The 22,237-nt window shown below is 42.3% G+C and overlaps 1 protein-coding gene and 1 long non-coding RNA gene across 10 annotated transcripts in view; one reads left to right on the forward strand and one right to left on the reverse strand.

The window, feature by feature from the left end:
• The window catches only part of ADAMTS2 (ADAM metallopeptidase with thrombospondin type 1 motif 2), a 253,472-nt gene extending 243,075 nt beyond the window's left edge, over nt 1-10,397 (forward strand). For all 9 annotated transcript variants that reach the window (XM_038414454.2, XM_043520282.1, XM_038414455.2 and 6 more), the window contains one exon: nt 3,656-10,397. In XM_038414454.2, coding sequence (XP_038270382.1) covers nt 3,656-4,116 — 461 coding nt within the window. In that variant the 3' untranslated portion in view covers nt 4,117-10,397. The remainder of the gene's footprint in view (nt 1-3,655) is intronic.
• LOC122461269 overlaps nt 3,634-22,237 on the reverse strand; it is a 55,164-nt gene continuing 36,560 nt past the window's right edge. Inside the window, exon 3 of the long non-coding RNA XR_006283148.1 lies at nt 3,634-3,752. This is a non-coding gene — a long non-coding RNA (uncharacterized LOC122461269). The remainder of the gene's footprint in view (nt 3,753-22,237) is intronic.

Genomic DNA, 22,237 nt, shown 5'->3' on the forward strand with positions numbered 1-22,237 from the left:
TCTCAAGTTGCTCAGCATTGAACTACTTATGATCATTACATCCATTGGTCTTTTTTCACCATATGCATGTTTGACTTGATTGGTATGATTGTGTGTGTGTGTATATGTTCTATATATGTGTCAACTGGCAAACATAACAGTGTGAACAACTATAGAGTTACCTCAATTTTTATTGCTTTTTTTTTGCATAGGAAAAAAAAATAAATTTTAGAAAAATGCCTTAATGTTTAAATGTAATGGCATTAAATACCAGATCCGGCTTTAAATACAAACAGTACACTGGAAACATGAGTTAATCTTCATAAACAGCATTTTTACTTGAATGATAAAATATTGGAAGGAAGTAAATTTAATCAAAGGTTAATTTGCACAGTCCGTGTACATTTCACAAAGAAAAAGTCATTTATTTAATGTCTCAAAATTTAATTGTTGCTTCACCTTATGTATTTGTGTTGGAAGATTTGGAATTCACTATGCATAAAACCATTTGTGACATCAAGTAATAGTAGAAGCGCATCAATTTTTAAACACCAGTCTTTGAGTTATATAGTAAATTGCTACCTTATTCCACTGATTCCTTTAGAAAGGTGGCACTTCCAAATCTTTGGCTCTTCAGCAATGTAGCACTTCAAACTTGTCATTATCATGTGATCACATATTTAAATTTTGCTGTTAATATGATAATTTCCGGAAACGTGTTAATAATTTACATGACAAGGTGAAAAAGCAAAGACACATCCCTGGCACTGAATACTGTTATGTAAAATAATTGGTGTTTAACTGTATAAATATATTCATGACTGTTACCTTTAAATAGAAAAATGTTTAGTGATGTTTCAAGATCTGGGTGGCTATAGAGAATGGTGCAATAAGGTATCTGGGCATTGTACACTATGTCTATATGCACTTTGGTTTATCAGGGATATTTTATTAGTGTTTTGTATGTATTGAACATTAATATTAAAGATGTGCCAATTCATTTTGCTTTCCAATATTTTTATTAGACCAATTTAATGTGTACCAAAGTGACTTTGAAACTGACTTATTTTTTTCTTAGTGATGATTTGAAGACATACTGCCAGTCTGTCATGCATACTGCAAATAAAACAAAAGTTCAGCACATCTGACTATTTTGGTTTGGAAAGATAATATACATTTCATTTTGATCTTCATGAGTTACAAGGTTTTGGAAATTTATTTATGTAAAATATGAAACTAAACTTTTTCAGATACTGGAATTTGATTCTCATGTAATTTTTATGCTTGATTACTTCATGTTTTTGCTAAAAAAGGCATTTTTCTAAAGAGGCATCTGTTGACTCTTATAATATATAGACGAGAATGGCTGTGCCTTTTGAATCTAAATTTAAATGTTAGCTTGCAGAAAATTCAACAGGTACTATATATTTGGAAAAGCTTGTACTAAAGCCACATAGGGCAAAATGTTCAAAGGGGCCTCACGCATGAAGAAAGTTTTATATAAGTTTTTGCATGCAAAAACTTGCACACACTAAATTGCATCTGCAGGTTTGAAGCCGCTTGGAAAATTTGTCCAAAACTCAATTACTATTCTCAGATTTCCAGGAAGGAGTTCCTTCTGGTTGTTGTCTCAGTTTATCATCTGAAAATAAACTGACAAATTAAAATAAGAACCATATTTTTGTTTTTCTACAGAAAATGCAATGATCAATGGATAAATGGGTTAGTTTAAAGACAAGTCGTTTGTCTTGTCAATCAACTCTAGCTTTTCAAAGCAAGAGGAATAGTTATTAGCATATGCTAGACTGATATGTTTGCCAATTAAACACTAACTCCCTATATTTTTAACTGAGCATGAATGAAGAGCTGACACCTGTGCTTTCTAAATTCATATAATATTTCTGAATCTGCAGTGGTGCTGTAATTTGCTGAAATGTTGCTGAGCGCTTAAATAAAAGGGTGGCAAAGTATGGTATCAATAATGCTAAACATATGTGGCTTTATGTATATTCTGCAATCAGGTATACTGTGAATTAAGGCAAGTATTTGAAATTATACATCTTGTCCTATAAGAGTTCACAACAACTTCTGTTATCGTTACTAGTCAATAGGTATGATTGTATTCCCATGGTAATGCAGGAACTCTCACCTACAGCTGGCTCCTGGGTTACTGCAAAAGAGGGCCCCGGGGGGCTCATAAAGTTACAGTCAGCATTGTAGCTACTGAGAAAATAACTTGTCACTAACCCTCCAAAGTGTTGTTCTAACCTGCCCTCTTCTGCAGCACGTTCCCCCAGTCTGGGTTTATTTGGATGGCAGGAATTAATGTAATTCTGTTTGTTGCCTTGCCTAGAACCAGGAGGTACTGGGGCACTGCACTGCTGCTAGCATAGTGAACAGAACACAGAGAGCCTGTAGAACTGTGTCCATGCAGGGGAGATAGACAGCATGCTGTCCTTGACGTCAGTGACTCCTCTGGGGGTAAAAGGGAGACAGGTGGAAAGCCCCAGCCTTGTTAGCTTCCACTGGCCAAGAACTACTGATTAAAGATTGCATCCCAGCCAGTCTGCCCAGCGGTGGGGAGACAAGGATTTTAGTGGTTTCGGACTAGACTTGGATAAATACTTTAGAAGAAGAATATGGCTAACCCCCCTAATCCTAAACTTTGCCACATCCAGTTCACTGACACCATGATCTGGCCCAGTGCATTCATTGTGACTCGTTCAGACTAGATGATCTAAATAATCCCTTCTGGCCTTAACATCTATTAATTATCCTGGTTTAATCTTTATTAGGTGTCTTCATTCCCTGATTTACAGAAGTCAGGGATTTGCAGTGAGTCTCCCAGTCACTAATGTCAGTTAGCACAGTTCTACCTCGCTTGTGTAAAAAGCTGACCATATTCCAAGTTCCTCCTTAAAGGCAGAAAAGGTTTGCTCCAAAATCTTCACAGTTCTTGTAGGCAAGATAACCATTTAGGCTATGCCACCACTTTCAGACTGAAAGCTAGACAGCTGAGCAAGAAATGACTTCCATATAAATTATTTTAAATTAGAAGCTATATACAGCCTCAGCCAAGACTACAGCTTTTTGAAGCTCAGATACAGGCATATAGAAGGAAACCCAAGGCTGAGATTAGTGGCTTTTTACACTTTAATTCCTCCTCATTTTTAATTAAATCACTGTTACTCTGCATAACAGCATATAAAAGGAGTGAAGGAATAAAGAGCTCCTGAGTAAAATTTGTGACTTAAGCTATTTGTGGGCTTAAGGTGGAATTCTGGAGTAACAACATAGCATTAGTAAGGTTGTTATACTTCACAACAATACAGTGAACTCATGTCACTGCCACAGCTTAGTGTTAGTATAGCATAAGGGAAAGATATGGGGTGCTTGGATTTATCATAGAGATGGGGCCAACATGCAAAATTCAGATCTGGCTTTGATTACCCTAGAGTTCGATGGTGTCAGGATTTAGAGTCTCAGTTAGACCTGCTATAATTAAAAGGGTCCATTTGTCAAATTCCCAGCCCAGTTTGTATTTCCAACCCTGCCCCCATTGCCAAAGCCTGAGTGTGTCTGTTGCTGATTTTATAGGATATGACTTTAAATGTTCTTCTAGGATAAGACTTCCCCCATGTGCTGTTTATTTACCTTTCCTCTTTCTCTCTTTCAGGGGAACGTTGCCAAGGAGACAAGTCCATGTTTTGTCGCATGGAAGTTCTCTCTCGTTACTGTTCAATTCCTGGTTACAATAAGCTGTGTTGCAAGTCCTGTAATATGTATCACAACATAACAGAAGATAATAATGTAACTGATTCTAACCTAAATAAGAACAACATTGAGGAGAATCTCCTGCCTACTCTCACTCCTCCTACTGGGCTGGTTGTCATGCAGGCTACCACTGGTCCTCCTCTTGTTTCCAACTCAAGCATCACCCATTCCAATGCAACTGAGGACCACCCAGAAATTAATGCGGTAGACGTGCCATATAAAATCGATGGGCTGGACAATGAAGTACCGCAGCACAACCTCATCCCACGGAGGAGGCTGCCTTACGAAAGGACAAAGAATCAAAGAATTCAGGAGCTGATCGCTGAGAAAAGAAAGAGAGAGACTATTAGTAAGCTACATTAAAATGGAAATACGGCACAAATCACATTTTTTCTCTTATAGAGATGTTACCACCACCATAGTAATGCCCATGTCATAAAAACTAGAAAAAGAAAAAAGCGGTGCTATGGCAGAAATGCCAAATTCTAAAGCCTAAAATAAACAGAAATGTAAGATTGTTTCATAATGCTAGTATAAACATTTTGATGGCTAGGTTTACAGGGTGCTATAACGTACTAGTGCAATATCAGTACATTATTTCACTGAATCCACACAAACCTATTACCTAGCCCAGATCAGCAGCTTTATTGATTAGGGGCTCTTTTCACTCCTCAATGCATTGCATAACTCCTAGGGAATGCTAATGGGAGTTGCATTCAACAGGGAGGAGAACAGAGTCCATTACCTACAAATGCCTTTAATAGTGACAACCAGTTGATCAAGAGAAGTATTGCATCAAACCATGCAATAAATTACTCCCAGATTCAGGATGGTATTTAAGTACATGCATGACTTTAAACATGTAACTAGTCCCCCTTACTTAAATGGAACTATTATCATGGCTACACTTACATTTCTTTCTTAATTGGAACCTTACATTTGAGATTCTTTGTACAACCATATATTTAATCTAAGTTCAGAACTGATAACCTGTAGTTTGCATGTTCCCATAAATAATTTCAAAGCATTTTTATCTATAAAAATGATTTACTATTTGACTGGACCTATAGAATTTAGACTGACAGTGTCCTAATCTTTTGTTTGAGTATCTTTATTTCATAGTCTTTAAACTCCTGTTTTACAATATCCCCAATGGTTTTAGTTGACATTCTTTTCAGTCTACCTTTTATCAACACTCTCTTTAACTTAAAATGACTGGAGTCTTTTCCTTTCCTTTCCTTTGGTGCTTTATGAAGAAAGTGTAATTGTGTGTGTTAATGTTTTTCATGGTACAATGTTATGTCATTCTGAAGGAACACATTGTGTTATCAATCTTTCCTTAGGACAGCTCTGTTGCAGCAGAAGTGAACAATTGTTCATCATACTTATATATAAACACAGTACCAAGTGTGCTTAGAGCTTAGTAGCCTGACAGCCCTTTGAGTACTTCCTTTCCCTGCAATGTCTTCTGATAGCTGAGGGCCTATATAAGTAACCTCACCATTTTCCAGAGCTCATTTTGGATGGCTCGTAAGTAGAAGACATTCAGCGTGGTTGTTTGTACCTTTTGATGAGGCCATACCTGCTTTCAAATGCCTCTATATAATGCAAGGATGTTACCAGCTGCCTTACAGGATAAACTAATGTGTACAGTAGGTACTGAGCATTTGAGCCAAAGACCACTAAGCTCAGTGGAAAGACTCCCATTGACTTCAATGGGTTTTGCAAACCCTGGAATACTGTATGAGTAGGAATTAAAACCTGTGTGTTTGTGGGTTTTATTAATTTTGCTCTTGCCTACTGGGTTGACTTTCCCTTGTCTGCTCAAGCTTGTTAATATTTTCCAGGGAATAAGGTCTCTTTGAAACCGTCAGTTAGGGCTGCCTTGACGCTGTCAGTTCACATAGAAGAAGCAACTGATAGGTGGCAAAATGCTCTCAATTCAAATTTTTGATCTTGAATTAAGAAGATACAAGGTGGTGGTCTCATTTGCAGAGCTAGTTTGGACATATGCTAAATTCCCACACATGTAAGATGCGACATTGGCTTAGTTGCTGTGTGAAGCAGTGTTGAGCCTGGCAGCCAGGCCTTCCTCTGAAAAGGAAAACCCCAACTGACTTTCTGCTGTCTATGTTGGGGCCCCCCATTTCTGCTTTAAAGTTGTGAGTGAATGGTTCTCCTAGCTTCCATTGCAAAGTATCCCAGTTTAGATTGGAAAGAGGCAGCGCTAAAAGTAGCCCTGAGTGCACTGCAATTATTGAAACCAGCAGCTGAATCTATCCCAGAAACTTTTGAAAAGGACAAGAGCCAAGTTAATGAAAATCATTTACAAAGAATAAAGTAGTAGAGAATGGGGCCAATTTATCCCTGGTGTAATGCCATCAGTTTCACTTCCTCACGGGAAGGTGTGGAGATCAATTCAAAGCACTGTCTGAGCACTTCAGAAGCATTAAATGATAGGGGCACATATACCAACCTAAACTGACAGAAGTTACATCAGCGGCTTGCTGCAAGTCAAAGACCTTGTAAGATCCCTGTGCTCATGGCATCTGCAGGAATGGAGATGCACAGGTTTCAGGGTTCAAAGTATTGCTTGAGCTATGATGCATTAGCAGACTCAGAAACCTCTTTAAAGGGGTTCACTGCTAGAGGGGGCAAAGATCCACACTCTCCCCATATACCTATACTTACACAGCCTCTTCTATTCTTTTCCTACACTGACCTCTTCTCTTGTGGCTGGTGGGAGCATGTTCCACTAAAGCATGGTTTCTTTTGGGTCTCTAAAAATAAAATTAAAGGTCCATATTGTGAAAACATCTAAAACAGGCTCGGTTTGTGCATGTGGTAGGTCAGTTGGTTGAATTAATGGCTCAGATGAAGACAAGAACTCAAAGAAGGGAAGAACTGTCTTAGTATCAAACAGTTCTACCGTTTGACCCACAACGCCATCTTCTACAATCCCCAAATGCATACAGTCTACCAAAAGCTTGGACAGAAGTAGGGCAATTACCAGTTTTGGCAAAGGAGGAAAAGGCAGAAGAGACAGTAGGAAAATATCATTTTGCAGGTGGGGGGGGAGCATACCAAAACCATTCTTTTTGTGATAGAGGAGAGAAGTATGAAGGAAATAGAGAGGAGGAAAGGGGAAGAAGCTGCGGGTGCAGTTGCGGCGGAAGACGCAGGGTGAGTTTTCATCATGATTCCAGACTACTTTATCTTAGCTAAGGGTTGTGATTTTATGCCACCATGCTTAAAGTGGTGAGGTGGCTAGCTATAGTCCTGGCTCATACCTAGGGGTGAGTTTGGCACACCTCAGATGCAACCCCAATAGGTATATTAATATTTGGCTAAGCCCCTGCATGCTTAGCCCCATATGCCATCAAGGAGGAGATGCCAGCACTGTATTACCTGGTAACAGAGGCACAAAATTATTATTAATCATGTTTATTACATTGTCAGCTAAGGATCAACCAGAATCCTCCCCAACTTGTGCTAGGCACTGCATAGAGCCGTCGAAAGGCCCTGCCATGAGATGCTGACTGATAAATAGATGAGACGATATCCTTTTCCTTTGTTTTCCCTGTGTGCTCCCAAGCATTGCTGAGTGGTGACCTGGCTGTCTGTTAGGTGCCTGCAGCCAAGCGCAGGCCTGACCATTATGTGGGAGTTTAACATTATGCAGCTGCTGTCCCTGGGGCTGTCAGCGCCTATAACAAGTTTAATCTGACAGTCCCTCACAGTCTGGTTCAGAGGTTGCCATGTCATTGTGCATATGGCATAAAATAGAAAAATGAAGTCATGGGCTCCAAAAAGGAAAAACTGGGCAACTTTATCTCCAAAGTCTTAGCTAAAACAGCCCCAGTTCAGCTGCTATGCATAAAATCTAGATTCGGGACAAAGCAGGGTAGGTTGAATTCACAGCTTGTAGAAAGATGAGCTATTTTATGCTTTTCAAGTTTCCCCTGCTCTGTTGTGACAGTTCAACTTAAAGAATACTCTCCTCTGTCCCTTTATCATCCTAAACATACAACTTTAGGTCTGTGAGGGCAATACAATAAACAAGTAACCCCCACTCTAAACATAGCAAAGAGCTATCCAGTCACGCAGTAAACTAGACAAAACCTATGTTGTGGGGAAGCCTTGAAGGCTTTGGAGCGATGGAGGTCTCCACCTCCCAATATTCTTCTCCCTCCAATAGACCATGTGACCCCTTTCTCCCCACCCCCTTCTCTGCATCCTAAGTGTTGCCCTGCACATAGTCTGGGAGAAATCCCCCACCCCAAATCTTTGTTTCCTTGGCTGGACTCCTCATGGGGGAGGAGTGATTAGACGCTTGCAGAATTCATTGGTGGCTTTGATGGATAACAACCCTGTACTGTCCTCTGGCACCTTCTGGGGTCATATTTCCTTCTTCACATACAGACATGAGAGAACATATTTAAATGGTTTCTGCTGCTCCTGAGTGCATGGAATAGGTTTAGAAAGCCAGGGTATCCAGGAAGAAATACATGACAAAAACCCCACAACTCAAAAGTTACCCTATGATTTGACCATTACCTTCATAGAGAGGGTGTGAATGTGTGTGTCAGACTCTGACAGAAAAGCCACATTTTCACTGAAACATCTCACCCTAGGAAAGAGCAAATTTGGGGGGAGGGTTGCTTTTCTGTATCATTTTGCACAGCTCTACCCTGCACCCATGGTTTGCAAAGAAGCCAGAATGCATCTAGTCATTGGCTAATGTTAGAACTATAGGAGAGCCAGGGCTGAATGCTCTGGAGATGAAACTTTCGTCAACCTCACAAGCTGCATTTTGAGTTTCAAAACTAGTTCAAAGTTCAGAAACAGTCTTGGCACTTCAACACTTTCCCCCTTCACAAGAATGATTCAGTTCTTAAAATCAAACCAACCAAAAAAAAAAACCCCCAGATTTACCAAGCTCGAGGGAAGCCCATGCTGTATAGTAGAAACAGAACACACTCCACAAAAAGCAAGGCAGGTACTACTATACATATGGTATTCATTAGGGGCCTGACTTAGCCAATGCCCACAAAAGTTAATGGGTGTCTTTCCATCACCTTCAATGAGGATTGGACCAGAGCTTAGAGTTTCTCTATTTCTGACCTAGAACTCTTTCCTTTTTCAGGCTCTCTGAACTGAGTTTTCACTCTGCCTTCTCCGTGCTTTATTTTTGACTATTTTTAATTCCATTAGATCGCTTTTCTAACTTAGGCTTTTTTTGGGGTGGGGGGGCATGAAGTCAGTGACATTTGAACACAAGTCAAACTCTTCAGTCCACATTGTTCAGGGGGTAAGATACTGGCTAACGAGGGTTTGCCCTCTGTGAAACAGAGCAGCCTGCCACCTTCTCTTTACAATATTTCCATATGAGAAAGAATCTTACCCTAAGCCATAAGTACTACAGTCCTTTAAGCTGACCATAGTATTTCCAGTTCACAGAGAAGTGAAAAACCTAAATACCTTTTGGGCCACTCAGATTAAGCATAACCAACATGGAAGCAATAGTTGGGGTCTGGCCCATGGTTGCTTTTGTTCCTTTTCATGTGGTGGAATCTTACCCTAAGCCATAAGTACTACAGTCCTTTAAGCTGACCATAGTATTTCCAGTTCACAGAGAAGTGAAAAACCTAAATACCTTTTGGGCCACTCAGATTAAGCATAACCAACATGGAAGCAATAGTTGGGGTCTGGCCCATGGTTGCTTTTGTTCCTTTTCATGTGGTGGAATATGTGGATTGTTTACAGGCTTGTTAAACTTTGGACAGCAGCTTCCTCTTGCACTGCTACTTTTATTAGCATAGCTATAAATTGGGCAAAAACATTTTATTACATGTTTGTTTAACCATCGAATAGGCAGTACCTTTTGATGCATCACAACCCCTGGGTACCAATTTAACACAATACTCTGGAATAAAAGAATGGAATCTATTTAGTTATAGATCTGGTATTTCTGTAGTGGCCACTGGCTGTCTGATCTGAAAGCTGAAACAGCATTCTCCCTTAAGAGAAAGGATTTCCTGGTAGGTATTCATGCAATCATGGAGATTAAGAGTATAGGGACCCAAACACCACACCCATTAAATCCAACCACCAAATTAATGCATCCAGATTTTGAACGCAAGCCGATCAATTTTCTAAATTAATCTTTCTCAGCTCAGTATCTTAAAGAGACCCTAAAAATTAACAGTATTTCCTTTGGCTCCAATCAACTTCCAGTTTTAACTCACCTAATATTCCCTTTAGAATTCCTATAATCCATGGTATTCATTCACCAGTCCAGATTTTAACACCTTCCATTCAATATTTAGGTTCTCTCAGTACTCACTTAAAATGCTTTAAGATATGTGAACAGTCTATAAATGGTGCTTTACTAGTACTCAAAGGGTCTGTATGATTTACTTTATTATATAGTGCATTTAATACTTTATATATTCACCTACAATGCACAGTATTAGCTATGTTTGTCTAAATAACTGTATGGCATTGCCATTCAATTACAATACATACATCTTCACAACAATTGCAATGAATAGCCATTTCTTGTATATTAAAATGTATATACAAATTAGAACTTTTAATTTTATAATTTATTAAAGTTCAAAGGTCTGTGTTCTTTTGCAAAAGTGTTGAATTTTTCCCTTTGCCGACTCATTTTGTCCAAAGAAACATTGGATGTGGGTGTACTGAGGAAAGCAGGTGGTTTCAGACTCCAGTGAGGGTCTGTTTCCTTTCCTAGATGCTAGGTGTAATTCATTCTGATCAGGATGGGGTTGCTGCAGAAGTCCTGAGCGCACACACATTGTTACTGGATTAGATGCAAAGGGAACATAGGGATTGCCATATAGGATCAAACCAGTGGTGCATCTAATCCAGTTGTTGGTTCCCACCTCCCCAAAAATGTATGCATCTGATATAGGTTAGGCCCTGACCCAAAGGCCACCAAAATCAGAAGAAAGACTTCCATTGACTCTAGCGGGCTTTGGAGCAGGACTTCATAACACTTTTCAGGATGTTTTTAACAGTAGATCAAAGAGGTAGTTGATGTTTTATTCTGAATTAGACTATTTTACCTTTAAACATTAAACAGGGTCTGAGACAGATCTTCCTTGAAACTGAAATCTTAGTTACAGTTTTTATAATTTATCACTTAATTGCAGATTTCCTCACCATTAATGCAACTGAAATTCAGTTTGTTTGGCACTGAAGGTATGTTTACACTGCAATAAAACATCCTCAGCTGGCCCATGTCAGCTAACTTGGCCTGGCAGGACTCAGACTGCAGGGCTATGGAATGCAGTGTAGACCCTCAGGCTTGGGTGGAGCCCCAGCACTAGGACTCTGCAAGGGCGGGAGGGAATCCAGTTAGTATATTGCAGGTTTCAGAGTAGCAGCCGTGTTAGTTTGTATTCGCAAAAAGAAAAGGAGTACTTGTGGCACCTTAGAGACTAACAAATTTATTAGAGCATAAGCTTTCGTGAGCTACAGCATCCGATGCATCCGATGAAGTGAGCTGTAGCTCACGAAAGCTTATGCTCTAATAAATTTGTTAGTTAGTATATTGTAATTTACAGGCCTGAATAAAGAAACTCATACCATTTTAGATCATTTTAAACAAAAGAAGTGTCTTGTGGAAATGGGTTGGATGTTGCTATATCAATTTTTTTTAAAATTTTCTTTAATTTAATTTTAATTTTCTTTCAAACATGTGAAAACAAACAGATCTGATGGCTCAAAATTCAGTGATGGGATACAGAAATTATCTCTTTCAGGCTACAGGTCTAAAATCAAGCCCTGGAATATTATTGACTAGTAAAAGACTGTGCTTCTTCCTAAAACGATTCCAGTGCAATATAAGAGGGTTTAAGCAGTGTGCAGACTTTTAACTTTTAACATAAGAATGGCTATACTACGTCAGACCAAAGGTCCATCTAGCCCAGTATCCTGTCTTCTGACAGTGGCCAATGCCAGATGCTTTGAGAACCACATCAATTCATGCTATTCTGACTCAGAAAAAAATGATACATCATGTGCAGTTTATTTGGGGAAGCCAATGGGAGTTGGGAACCTCAATACCTTTGAGGAACTGGGCCCCATGGTCGGTTCTATAGCTAGCCAAAAAGAAGCGGACCCCAGACATTCACTAGGAAGGGTGCGCTAACTCCGAAGTATTAGCACTGAGCCAGTACACATCCCCCCCTCCGATGTTTCTGCACACACTTGTTCAAATGCAAAATCAGTAGCCCCTCCCCCAAACCCTTTTTGAGTTAGCTAGTATATTCCTGGAAAGCGAACATGAGAAGGATGGCCTTGTGGTTAAAGTACTGAACGGGGACACCGGGGTCAGTTGCCAGTTCCGCCAAGACTTCCAGTGTGACTTTGGGCAAGTCATTTAGGCCCAGATCCTCGAAAGTATTTAGGCACCTTACTGCCACTGAAATCAATGGTAGGCACCTAAATACCTTTGCGAGTCTGAGCCTCTGCTTTCCATCTGTAACATGGGCCTAATACTACTTCCTTTCTCCCACCTTTTCTCTGGCTTTCTATTCAGTCCCTGCCTCAAAGAGTTTACAGTCCAGTTCTTGCTCTGTGTCTGTACAGCACCGAGCGCAATGGAGCCTCGATATCGGTTGGGACCGCTACGTGCTCTCAGAATACAAATAATAGAGAACAACAAATCAGGTTACTGCCAGCAATGTCCATGCAATCAGCAAATACAGAAAAACCTCAAACATAAGCATCTGCACTGGAAATCTGAGAGTTAAACTCCCCCCAAAATGAAATGAAACCAACACTGTGCTCCAGTGCTTAATTTGTGCCAAGGCTGCGCACCTCTAGGTTTGACAGTTCACAACCCTGGCATCTCTTTCATTAAAAATTAAGCTCTGCTGCTCTCATTTCAAACAATTAACCCTTACAAAGGGATGGCTCACAGCCCACCACCAGACGAAGAATTTTTCTTAAAATAATTTCGAACAACAAATACCTCAAGAAACAAAAGAACTGCGGGTTAAATTCACTGACTCCTCACTTGCGATGATTTATCCATTCAGCTCTTTACTCTATGTGCATTAAAGCAGAAAGCGATCTGGCATTGCAGGAAAAGGAAACATTAGCATAAGAGATTATTGCTGAAGGCAGAATTCTCCAACTTGTTTGCATATTCTACATTCAGACTGTAACCACAAATAGCAAACACATGTATTGGCTGTTTCTGCATGTAAAGTTAGGCCTGGCTCCATAAAAAACAAACCCACTCCCTGTGAAATGTTTTACAAAGGTGCTTAAGCCAGTGAAAGCGATACATGAAATGTCAAAAAAACCAACAGTTGCACTGCAGGGTCAACTTGGGTTTTAATTACTGAGCTGTACATCGTTACTGGCCTACAGGCAGGGTTGCCAACTTTCTAATTGCACAAAACCGATTACCCCCTTGCCAGCCCCAACTTGCTCCATCCCCCCCCTTCCCTCCCTTTCACCAATCTGGGGCAGGGGATTGGAGTGCAGATGGGGGGTGAGGGCTCTGGGGTGGGCCGGGGTTGAGGGGTTTGGAGTGCAGGAGGTGGCTCGGGGCAGAGGGTTGGGGGGGTGCAAGCTCCAGGAGGGAGTTTGGCTGTGGGAGGGGACTCCAGGCTGGGGCAGGGGTGCGGGCTCCCAGGTCCCTACAGTGCAGGCTCTGGGCACATGGGCGGCCAGGGAGACTCTGTGTGCTGCCCTCACCCCTGCAGACGCCGCCCCCGCAGCTCCCGTAGGTCGTGGTTCCCATCAATAGGAGCTGCGGAGCTGGCACTAGGGGCAGGGGCAGTGCACGGAGGCTCCCTGGCCACCTAGGCACCTAGGGGCCCCAAAGACCTGGTGGCCGCTTCCAGGGTGTAGCACGGAGCCAGGACAGGCAGGGAGCCTGCCCTAGCCCTGCTGACCGGGAGCCACCCGAGGTAAGCCCATGCCCCAACCCTGAGCTCCAACCCCCTGTCGCACCCCAGAGCCCCCCAAACCCGGAGCCCCCTACTGCACCCTAAACCCCTCAACCCCAGCCCCAGAGCCCATACTCTCTCCTGCACCCCAACCCCCTGCCTTAAGCTGTAGCCCCCTCCCACACTCCGAATCCCTCGGCCCCACCCTCCAGACTGGAGTCCCCCCACCTGCATCCCAAACCCTACACCCCCACCCCCTCCCACACCTCAACTCCCTGCCCCAGCCCGGAGCCCCCTCGTGCACCCTGAACCCCTGATTTCTGACCCCACCCCAGAGCCCACACCCCCAGTTAGAGCCCTCACCCCAACCCTCTGCCCCAGCCCACTGAAAGTGAGTTAGGGTGGGAGAGAGTGAGCATCAAGGGAGGGGGGAATGTAGTGAGCAGGGGGTGGAGCCTTGGGGAAAGGGTGGGGCTAGGGCGTTCAGTTGTGTAAGATTAGAAAATTGGCAACCCTATTTGGGGCCTAACTTCTTGTAACTCTCAGTGCAGAGCCCCAGGCTAGTTCGAGAGCCCAGCTTTTTGCATATATGCTCTGTCTTTTATTTTACACACACACACACACACACACACACACACCCTCTGTATTCTAGCCACTGCCAAATACTGTAAGGGGGATGGGGGGGAAGAGGAACCGCAGAGCCTATTAAGGTCCCTGATCTGCTAGCACAGACTCCTGCCCTGGTGTGGATTTCCACTGATGTCAGGGAGGAGGCTGCATGGATACAGGGGTCTGTGTGCGTGGATTGCACTGCAGGATCAGGGTTACCCTGAGCAAATATTTTTGTCCTGGAATCAGGGTGCACTTTAGCCCTTCCACTTTCACAGTGTAAAATACACCAATGGAGGAGTCATACCACTAACTCCCCTCATGCACTGCTCTGATAACATAAGGAACAGTCAATGAACCTCTCAAAGGTGAGGGAAAATAGCAGTTTGGCAATTTATTAAAATAACTCAGCCCTTAACATATCCAATGTGTTTTATAAATATGACTGATCCTTCTGCTGATGTAGGGGGGAGGATAAAACCATCATCTGCCAGTGACCCAGCCTGCTCAACCACCCAACAGCAGAGCTGCAGCACTTGTCAGTCACAGCCACATGCAACTATCTTATGGCTGCAGCTAGCAGCAATCTCATTATTTTTATGGCGCCCAGTCCAGCAAAGCCCTTGAGCAGATTGAAGTCAATGGGATTACTCACATGCTTGAAGTTAAGCCCATGCTTAAGCAAGTGCTTTGCAGAATCAGCACCATAGAAAGGGACAATGGTCTTCAGGAGCTGTAGGTTCAAGTCCTGGCTTTGCTACAGTGATTCTGTGCAGCCTTGGCCAGCTTTTCAAGAGAGTTCTACACTTATTTAGGTACCAAAATAACCGGTACCTAAATTTCTGAAAGTGCTCTGCACATTGGTTGGCCAGCTGGCCCTCAGGGGTCTAAATGGGAATGAAGCTCTTTTGAAAATCAGGGGCTAATTGTGGGTGCTGAACCCTCGTCAATCTGGACTGGAGCCCTTCTGAAAGTGACTCAGTCTCTCTGCTTTAGCTTCTTTATCTGGAAAATGGGGAGAGCAACGTTTAACTATCTTACCGCAGTGCTGTGAGCCTCAATTCATTAGTATTTTAAAATCTTCTTAGGGAAGATGCTATAGAAAGGCAAAATACTATGACAAAAGAATAATGAACTGCAACAACTGTGGGTGCCATTTTTAAGCTCGTTTCAGGAGTGAGGACAGCAGGATATACATCTATAACTCACAACATTTAAATCTGCTAATCCTCACATATCACCAGCAGAACCCCCCAAATGGCCCTTTTTGACTGGTGCGGATCCATGTGTTAGCTCACCAAGGCTTCAACTTTAGGCAGGACAGCAGTTGGAGGTGTCACATTTATCCCTTCCTTTTTCAGACGCAATGCTTTTGGAATGCAAGTTTTACAAGCACTCTGCCACTAGATGGTGGCATGGGATTGCAAGTAGCGATCCTATTTCAAAACTCTCCTGTAGTCACAATTGAGGAGAATTCTGCACAGATGAAATGTTGCCCATCATACTCAACCCCGAAGAGGAAACAGGAGAGGTGTCTCCTAACAGACCCATGCCAAGCCTACTTTAAAGAAAGACAGAACACCCCCCTCCCTTTTCACTACTCTCACATCTGAACTGTGTGAAGTCTTCAGAAAAATAAATTATCTCGGTGGAACTCTACTTTTATGGGGAATTAAATAAAACCAAGTAAAAGCCTTTAGCAGAAGGAAGGATTAAGGGATATTAACACTGCAAGGTTTTCAGCGAATGTTTGGTATCTATTGGCCCTTCCCTTTTACCAAGAAAAATGCAATTATCAAGACTGCAACAAATCTAGAGAAAGGAAAAGGTATCCATTAAGTCAGCAATTGGAACCACTAAAATAAAAGCTGGGCACAATTCCCAATGACTCAATCAGCAAATTGAGCCCATTTTTCTGGCTCTGAGCTGTCTGTGAGAAGGAGATGATGTTCTGGAATTTGTTCACTGTTCCCTATTGTTTAACAAATCATTTATGGACCAGAAGACATTCGTTTTAATTGTTTTGGATGGCGTATAAACGACTCGCTCCGAGAGTACTCATGATTTACGCAGTATGATTGGTCACTTAAGTTACAAGGTTGTTTCTGCTCACCCACCGATGACTGAAATTGTATAAAAAGGAGGGAAATCTGAGAGCTTTCAGGATGGCTGCCAAACTTTTCTGGTGCAAAGGGGGTTTGGGTTGCTGCTTCAGATGAATGCAAATCCCATTCCTGGGGAACCCGAGTGGTCATCCATCCCTTTTCATGAAGCATAGAGATGCTAACTGTGGCTGAATGGTTTTTCAGAACTAGAATCCAGATGTGTAATATCAGTGTAAAATAAGGACCATTTGTTTTCAACAAAGTCATAAATAATATAGAGCCCAGGGAGTGCTACAAATAAAGCCCCAGCCTCTTGAAAGCCTGAATTTCAGGAGATGGCCTCTTTGTTGCAAGGCCTAACATTCTGGCATGGTCTACAGCTTCACACATTATATATTGTACAGGGATACTTTAATGGGATTTTCTTCTGTGTTCCAGTAAGTTAATGTCAACCGTTTAACTATGGTATTCATATACTACAGTGATGCACAATCCGAACCACTTCAGTGCATAGTTCCACATACATTTCAAATCTCAACAATCTTAAAATGCTTACAAAAACAAAGAGATAATGCAAGCAAGGAGAACAAAGAAGATCAAAGTGGCTTAGTCCTATTTCCTAATTAAGATGTTTATTGTAATGAAAACATCTTTCATTTAAGAATACAACGTACGAAGCCCCACTACTAGCCTGCATTTGGCTGGCACAGAATTAATGGCGTAGTACTGAAATCATGCTTTACATATAAGAATCAGGTTTTGGGGTTTTGGGGGGGGTTTTTTTGTTTTTTTTTTTGCAGAGAGGTGGGCAATTTTAAGTGCTACCAATGCATTCTAACAAGTGCAACTTCTGCCGCAGTAGCACTTTGACAGGTTTCAGAGTAGCAGCCGTGTTAGTCTGTATTCGCAAAAAGAAAAGGAGTACTTGTGGCACCTTAGAGACTAACAAATTTATTAGAGCATAAGCTTTCGTGAGCTACAGCTCACTTCATCGGATGCATTCTGTGGAAAATACAGTGGGGAGATTTATATACACACACACAGAGAACATGAAACAATGGGTTTATCATACACACTGTAAGGAGAGTGATCACTTAAGATAAGCCATCACCCACAGCAGAGGGGGGAAAGGAGGAAAACCTTCCATGGTGACAAGCAGGTAGGCTAATTCCAGCAGTTAACAAGAATATCAGAGGAACAGTGGGGGGTGGGGTGGGGGGGAGAAATACCATGGGGAAATAGTTTTACTTTGTGTAATGACTCATCCATTCCCAGTCTCTATTCAAGCCTAAGTTAATTGTATCCAGTTTGCAAATTAATTCCAATTCAGCAGTCTCTCCTTGGAGTCTGTTTTTGAAGCTTTTTTGTTGAAGTATAGCCACTCTTAGGTCTGTGATCGAGTGACCAGAGAGATTGAAGTGTTCTCCAACTGGTTTTTGAATGTTATAATTCTTGACGTCTGATTTGTGTCCATTCATTCTTTTACGTAGAGACTGTCCAGTTTGGCCAATGTACATGGCAGAGGGGCATTGCTGGCACATGATGGCATATATCACATTGGTAGATGCGCAGGTGAACGAGCCTCTGATAGTGTGGCTGATGTGATTAGGCCCTATGATGGTATCCCCTGAATAGATATGTGGACAGAGTTGGCAACGGGCTTTGTTGCAAGGATAGGTTCCTGGGTTAGTGGTTCTGTTGTGTGGTGTGTGGTTGCTGGTGAGTATTTGCTTCAGATTGGGGGGCTGTCTGTAAGCAAGGACTGGTCTATCTCCCAAGATCTGAGAGAGCGATGGCTCGTCCTTCAGGATAGGTTGTAGATCCTTGATGATGCGTTGGAGAGGTTTTAGTTGGGGGCTGAAGGTGATGGCTAGTGGCGTTCTGTTATTTTCTTTGTTGGGCCGGTCCTGTAGTAGGTGACATCTGGGTACTCTTCTGGCTCTGTCAATCTGTTTCTTCACTTCAGCAGGTGGGTATTGTAGTTGTAGGAATGCATGATAAACACCTACAAGATCTCTATCATGCATTCCTACAACTACAATACCCACCTGCTGAAGTGAAGAAACAGATTGACAGAGCCAGAAGAGTACCCAGAAGTCACCTACTACAGGACCGGCCCAACAAAGAAAACAACAGAACGCCACTAGCCATCACCTTCAGCCCCCAACTAAAACCTCTCCAACGCATCATCAAGGATCTACAACCTATCCTGAAGGACGAGCCATCGCTCTCTCAGATCTTGGGAGATAGACCAGTCCTTGCTTACAGACAGCCCCCCAATCTGAAGCAAATACTCACCAGCAACCACACACCACACAACAGAACCACTAACCCAGGAACCTATCCTTGCAACAAAGCCCGTTGCCAACTCTGTCCACATATCTATTCAGGGGATACCATCATAGGGCCTAATCACATCAGCCACACTATCAGAGGCTCGTTCACCTGCGCATCTACCAATGTGATATATGCCATCATGTGCCAGCAATGCCCCTCTGCCATGTACATTGGCCAAACTGGACAGTCTCTACGTAAAAGAATGAATGGACACAAATCAGACGTCAAGAATTATAACATTCAAAAACCAGTTGGAGAACACTTCAATCTCTCTGGTCACTCGATCACAGACCTAAGAGTGGCTATACTTCAACAAAAAAGCTTCAAAAACAGACTCCAAGGAGAGACTGCTGAATTGGAATTAATTTGCAAACTGGATACAATTAACTTAGGCTTGAATAGAGACTGGGAATGGATGAGTCATTACACAAAGTAAAACTATTTCCCCATGGTATTTCTCCCCCCCACCCCACCCCCCACTGTTCCTCTGATATTCTTGTTAACTGCTGGAATTAGCCTACCTGCTTGTCACCATGGAAGGTTTTCCTCCTTTCCCCCCCCTGCTGTGGGTGATGGCTTATCTTAAGTGATCACTCTCCTTACAGTGTGTATGATAAACCCATTGTTTCATGTTCTCTGTGTGTGTGTATATAAATCTCCCCACTGTATTTTCCACAGAATGCATCCGATGAAGTGAGCTGTAGCTCACGAAAGCTTATGCTCTAATAAATTTGTTAGTCTCTAAGGTGCCACAAGTACTCCTTTTCTAGTAGCACTTTGTGTAACCTTCTTCTGTATGCATGTGATTTGTGTCCCTTTTGGCAGAATCCCAGAAATTCTACCGTTTCTGAGAAGGCACACAACTAAAATGGCACCTACTCGGTGCGGCTGCTCCATTCTTTTCCCTTTGCTGCAGAAACTGGAACCGGAGCATCACCGAATTCTAGTCGTTTCACAGTGGCAGGGTCTCTATAGCTCTGTTAAGCTCTTTAGAAAGTTCACATACTGTTGTACTTTAGAGCTGAGGTATAGCTTGGTTCTCTAATAAAACTAAGACTGTGGTGTGAGTTTTTTTGGTTTTTTTTTGTTTGTTTTTTAAAGAAACAAAAAGTAAAGAATGTTATGGCCCAGATTTTTGGGAGAGCCCAGCAGCTGTCATTGTTCTCACGTTCCCACTGGCAGCTGCTGGATCCTAAGCACTTTTCAAATCTGGCCACTATATTTAGGTGCCTAAATGGGAGCTGAATTATTTTGAAACTCCAGCCCCAAATATGAGGGCTGAGCACTTACAGAAGGCCTGGTCTACACTTAAAATTTACACCGACCTAGCACTCCTGAGCACCATAATTAAGCTGACCTAACTCCTGGTATAGAGGCGGCTAAGTTGACAGAAGAACTATTTGTTTGACTTTGCTACTGCCGCTCAGAGAGGTGGATGACCTACAAAGATGGAAAAATGTCCCGTTTTTATAGGGACAGTCCCCTTTTTTGGAACTTTTCCTTATATAGGCACCTATTACCCCCACCCCCTGTCCCATTTTTTTCCCCCCACAGTTGCTTTCTGGTCACCAAGCACAACTGCCATGCTGTAGCAGAGACATGGCCAAAGTCTGGCCTTACAATAATGTTAAGGGTTTGGGTTTAAGCTATCACCACCTGGAAATTCAAAGTTAAGATCCAAGCAGGAGATTTTCAAAACTTTCATTAAAACTGCATGGAACTGATGTTCCTAAACCCAGATGGCATTTAGACACCTCACATTCAGTGACTTCAATAGGAGTCAGTTAGGTACCTACAGCCCAGATCCTCAAAAAGTATTTAGGTACTCCTGAAATCCCTCCAGGATCCCATCCAGGGTACCAGGTTGAGTTCAGGTGTGGCCAACAGCTCACTCCAGAACAGTGAAAGACCTTTTATACCATGTTGCAATAACCAAGTAGAGGCAAAGCATTTTATCCTTAACTATCAACTTCCTTTTTTCCCCAAGAGTTTAAGCTGTAACCACCATTTTATTTCCCCACTCCCTTTGTGAATTGATTATGGTATTTGAACGGCTTTCTTTCAATAGTTATTGTGAAATATGCAGCCAGTGCTACAATTGCTGGTAAAAGTTTTCCATCCAATTCCATCGAGTTAATATCAAACTGTTCATTAATGTTTCACAGCAATGTCTTTAGTACATACCACTGTATCTGCCATCTGTAATGAACAAGAGGTTAATGGTCTGTATTAATATAATTAATAAAAGGAATGTCTGGAATCTGACATAAATCAGCTCAAACTGTCATTAAAATTTCATGTTAAAGAAAAAGAAAGTATGAGAGAGAGAGAGAAGCAGAGATGTCCCAAGGCTTTTAGGAACATAAGCATTGCCGCACAGGACCAGACCTGAGGGTTATCTAGCCCAGTAACATGTCTGACAGTAGGCAGCATGACATGCTTCAAAGAAGATGCAAGAACCCCACAGTAGCCTCATCTGGGATAGTTTGAATGTATCCTCTTAACCCTTAATAGGTACAGATTGGCTTAAATCCTGAAGAATGAGGTATAATATCCCTCCTGAAACCCTAAGTATCTACTATCTACTGAACAGTTACCCCTATATAAAGTCCAGTACCTCATCTCGCTCATTCAGTAACTAAGAGGAAATTAAGTGCTAAAACTAGTCAAGCAATAATGGCTTTGTTTTCCTGACGCATTTTGGAACAACTTAGGTCTTGTCTACAGTGCAGACCTATATTTACTACGTTGCTCAGGGGTGTGAAAAATCCACACCCCTAAGCAACAGTTATAACAGCCTCACCCCCTGTGTAGACAGTGCTACATCTCAGGGAGAGCGTCTCCTTCCAACATAGCTACTGCCGCTCGTTGGGGGTAGTTTAACTATGCCGATGGGAGAGCCCTCTCGTCGGCATAGAGGGGCTACATGAGAGATCTTACGGTGGCGCAAATGCATTGGTACAGCTGTGCCACTGTAAGCTCTCTAGTGTAGCCATGTCCTCAGCAGAGGGGAGAGTTCTCTCTCATCGGCTTATGGCATCTTTATTAAAGCGTAGTGGCGGCGCTGCTGTGCCAATGCAGCATTTTAAGTGTAGTTAAAGTGTAGTGTGGCCAACACTCAGGACTGATCAAGAATCTCATGAGAGTTGATATTTTATTGAAAGCCCCAGCCCCTGGCGGTGGGTGATTATGCAAGAATCTCAGCTCTCATTGGCCAGACTTGCGAGGCCTTCACTCAGCGTGATGGCATCTCTCTGTTCGGATATAACGGGGTAACTTTTGAACATGGCAGCTGATCAATTCCAAAAATGTCAGGGAATGGTTTAGGCCAGTGGTTTTTCACCTGTGGTCTGTGGACCTATGGGAGTCTGCAGACTATATCTAAGATTTCCAAAGAGGTCTGCACTTCCATTTGAAGTATTTTAGGGGTTTGCAAATGAAAAAGGGTTGAAAACCATTATTCTAGTCATCACCAGGCAGAACCTCATTGATTTTGGTGAC

Source organism: Dermochelys coriacea, chromosome 8 (assembly GCF_009764565.3).
Source record: "Dermochelys coriacea isolate rDerCor1 chromosome 8, rDerCor1.pri.v4, whole genome shotgun sequence".
Classification (NCBI taxonomy): domain Eukaryota; kingdom Metazoa; phylum Chordata; order Testudines; family Dermochelyidae; genus Dermochelys; species Dermochelys coriacea.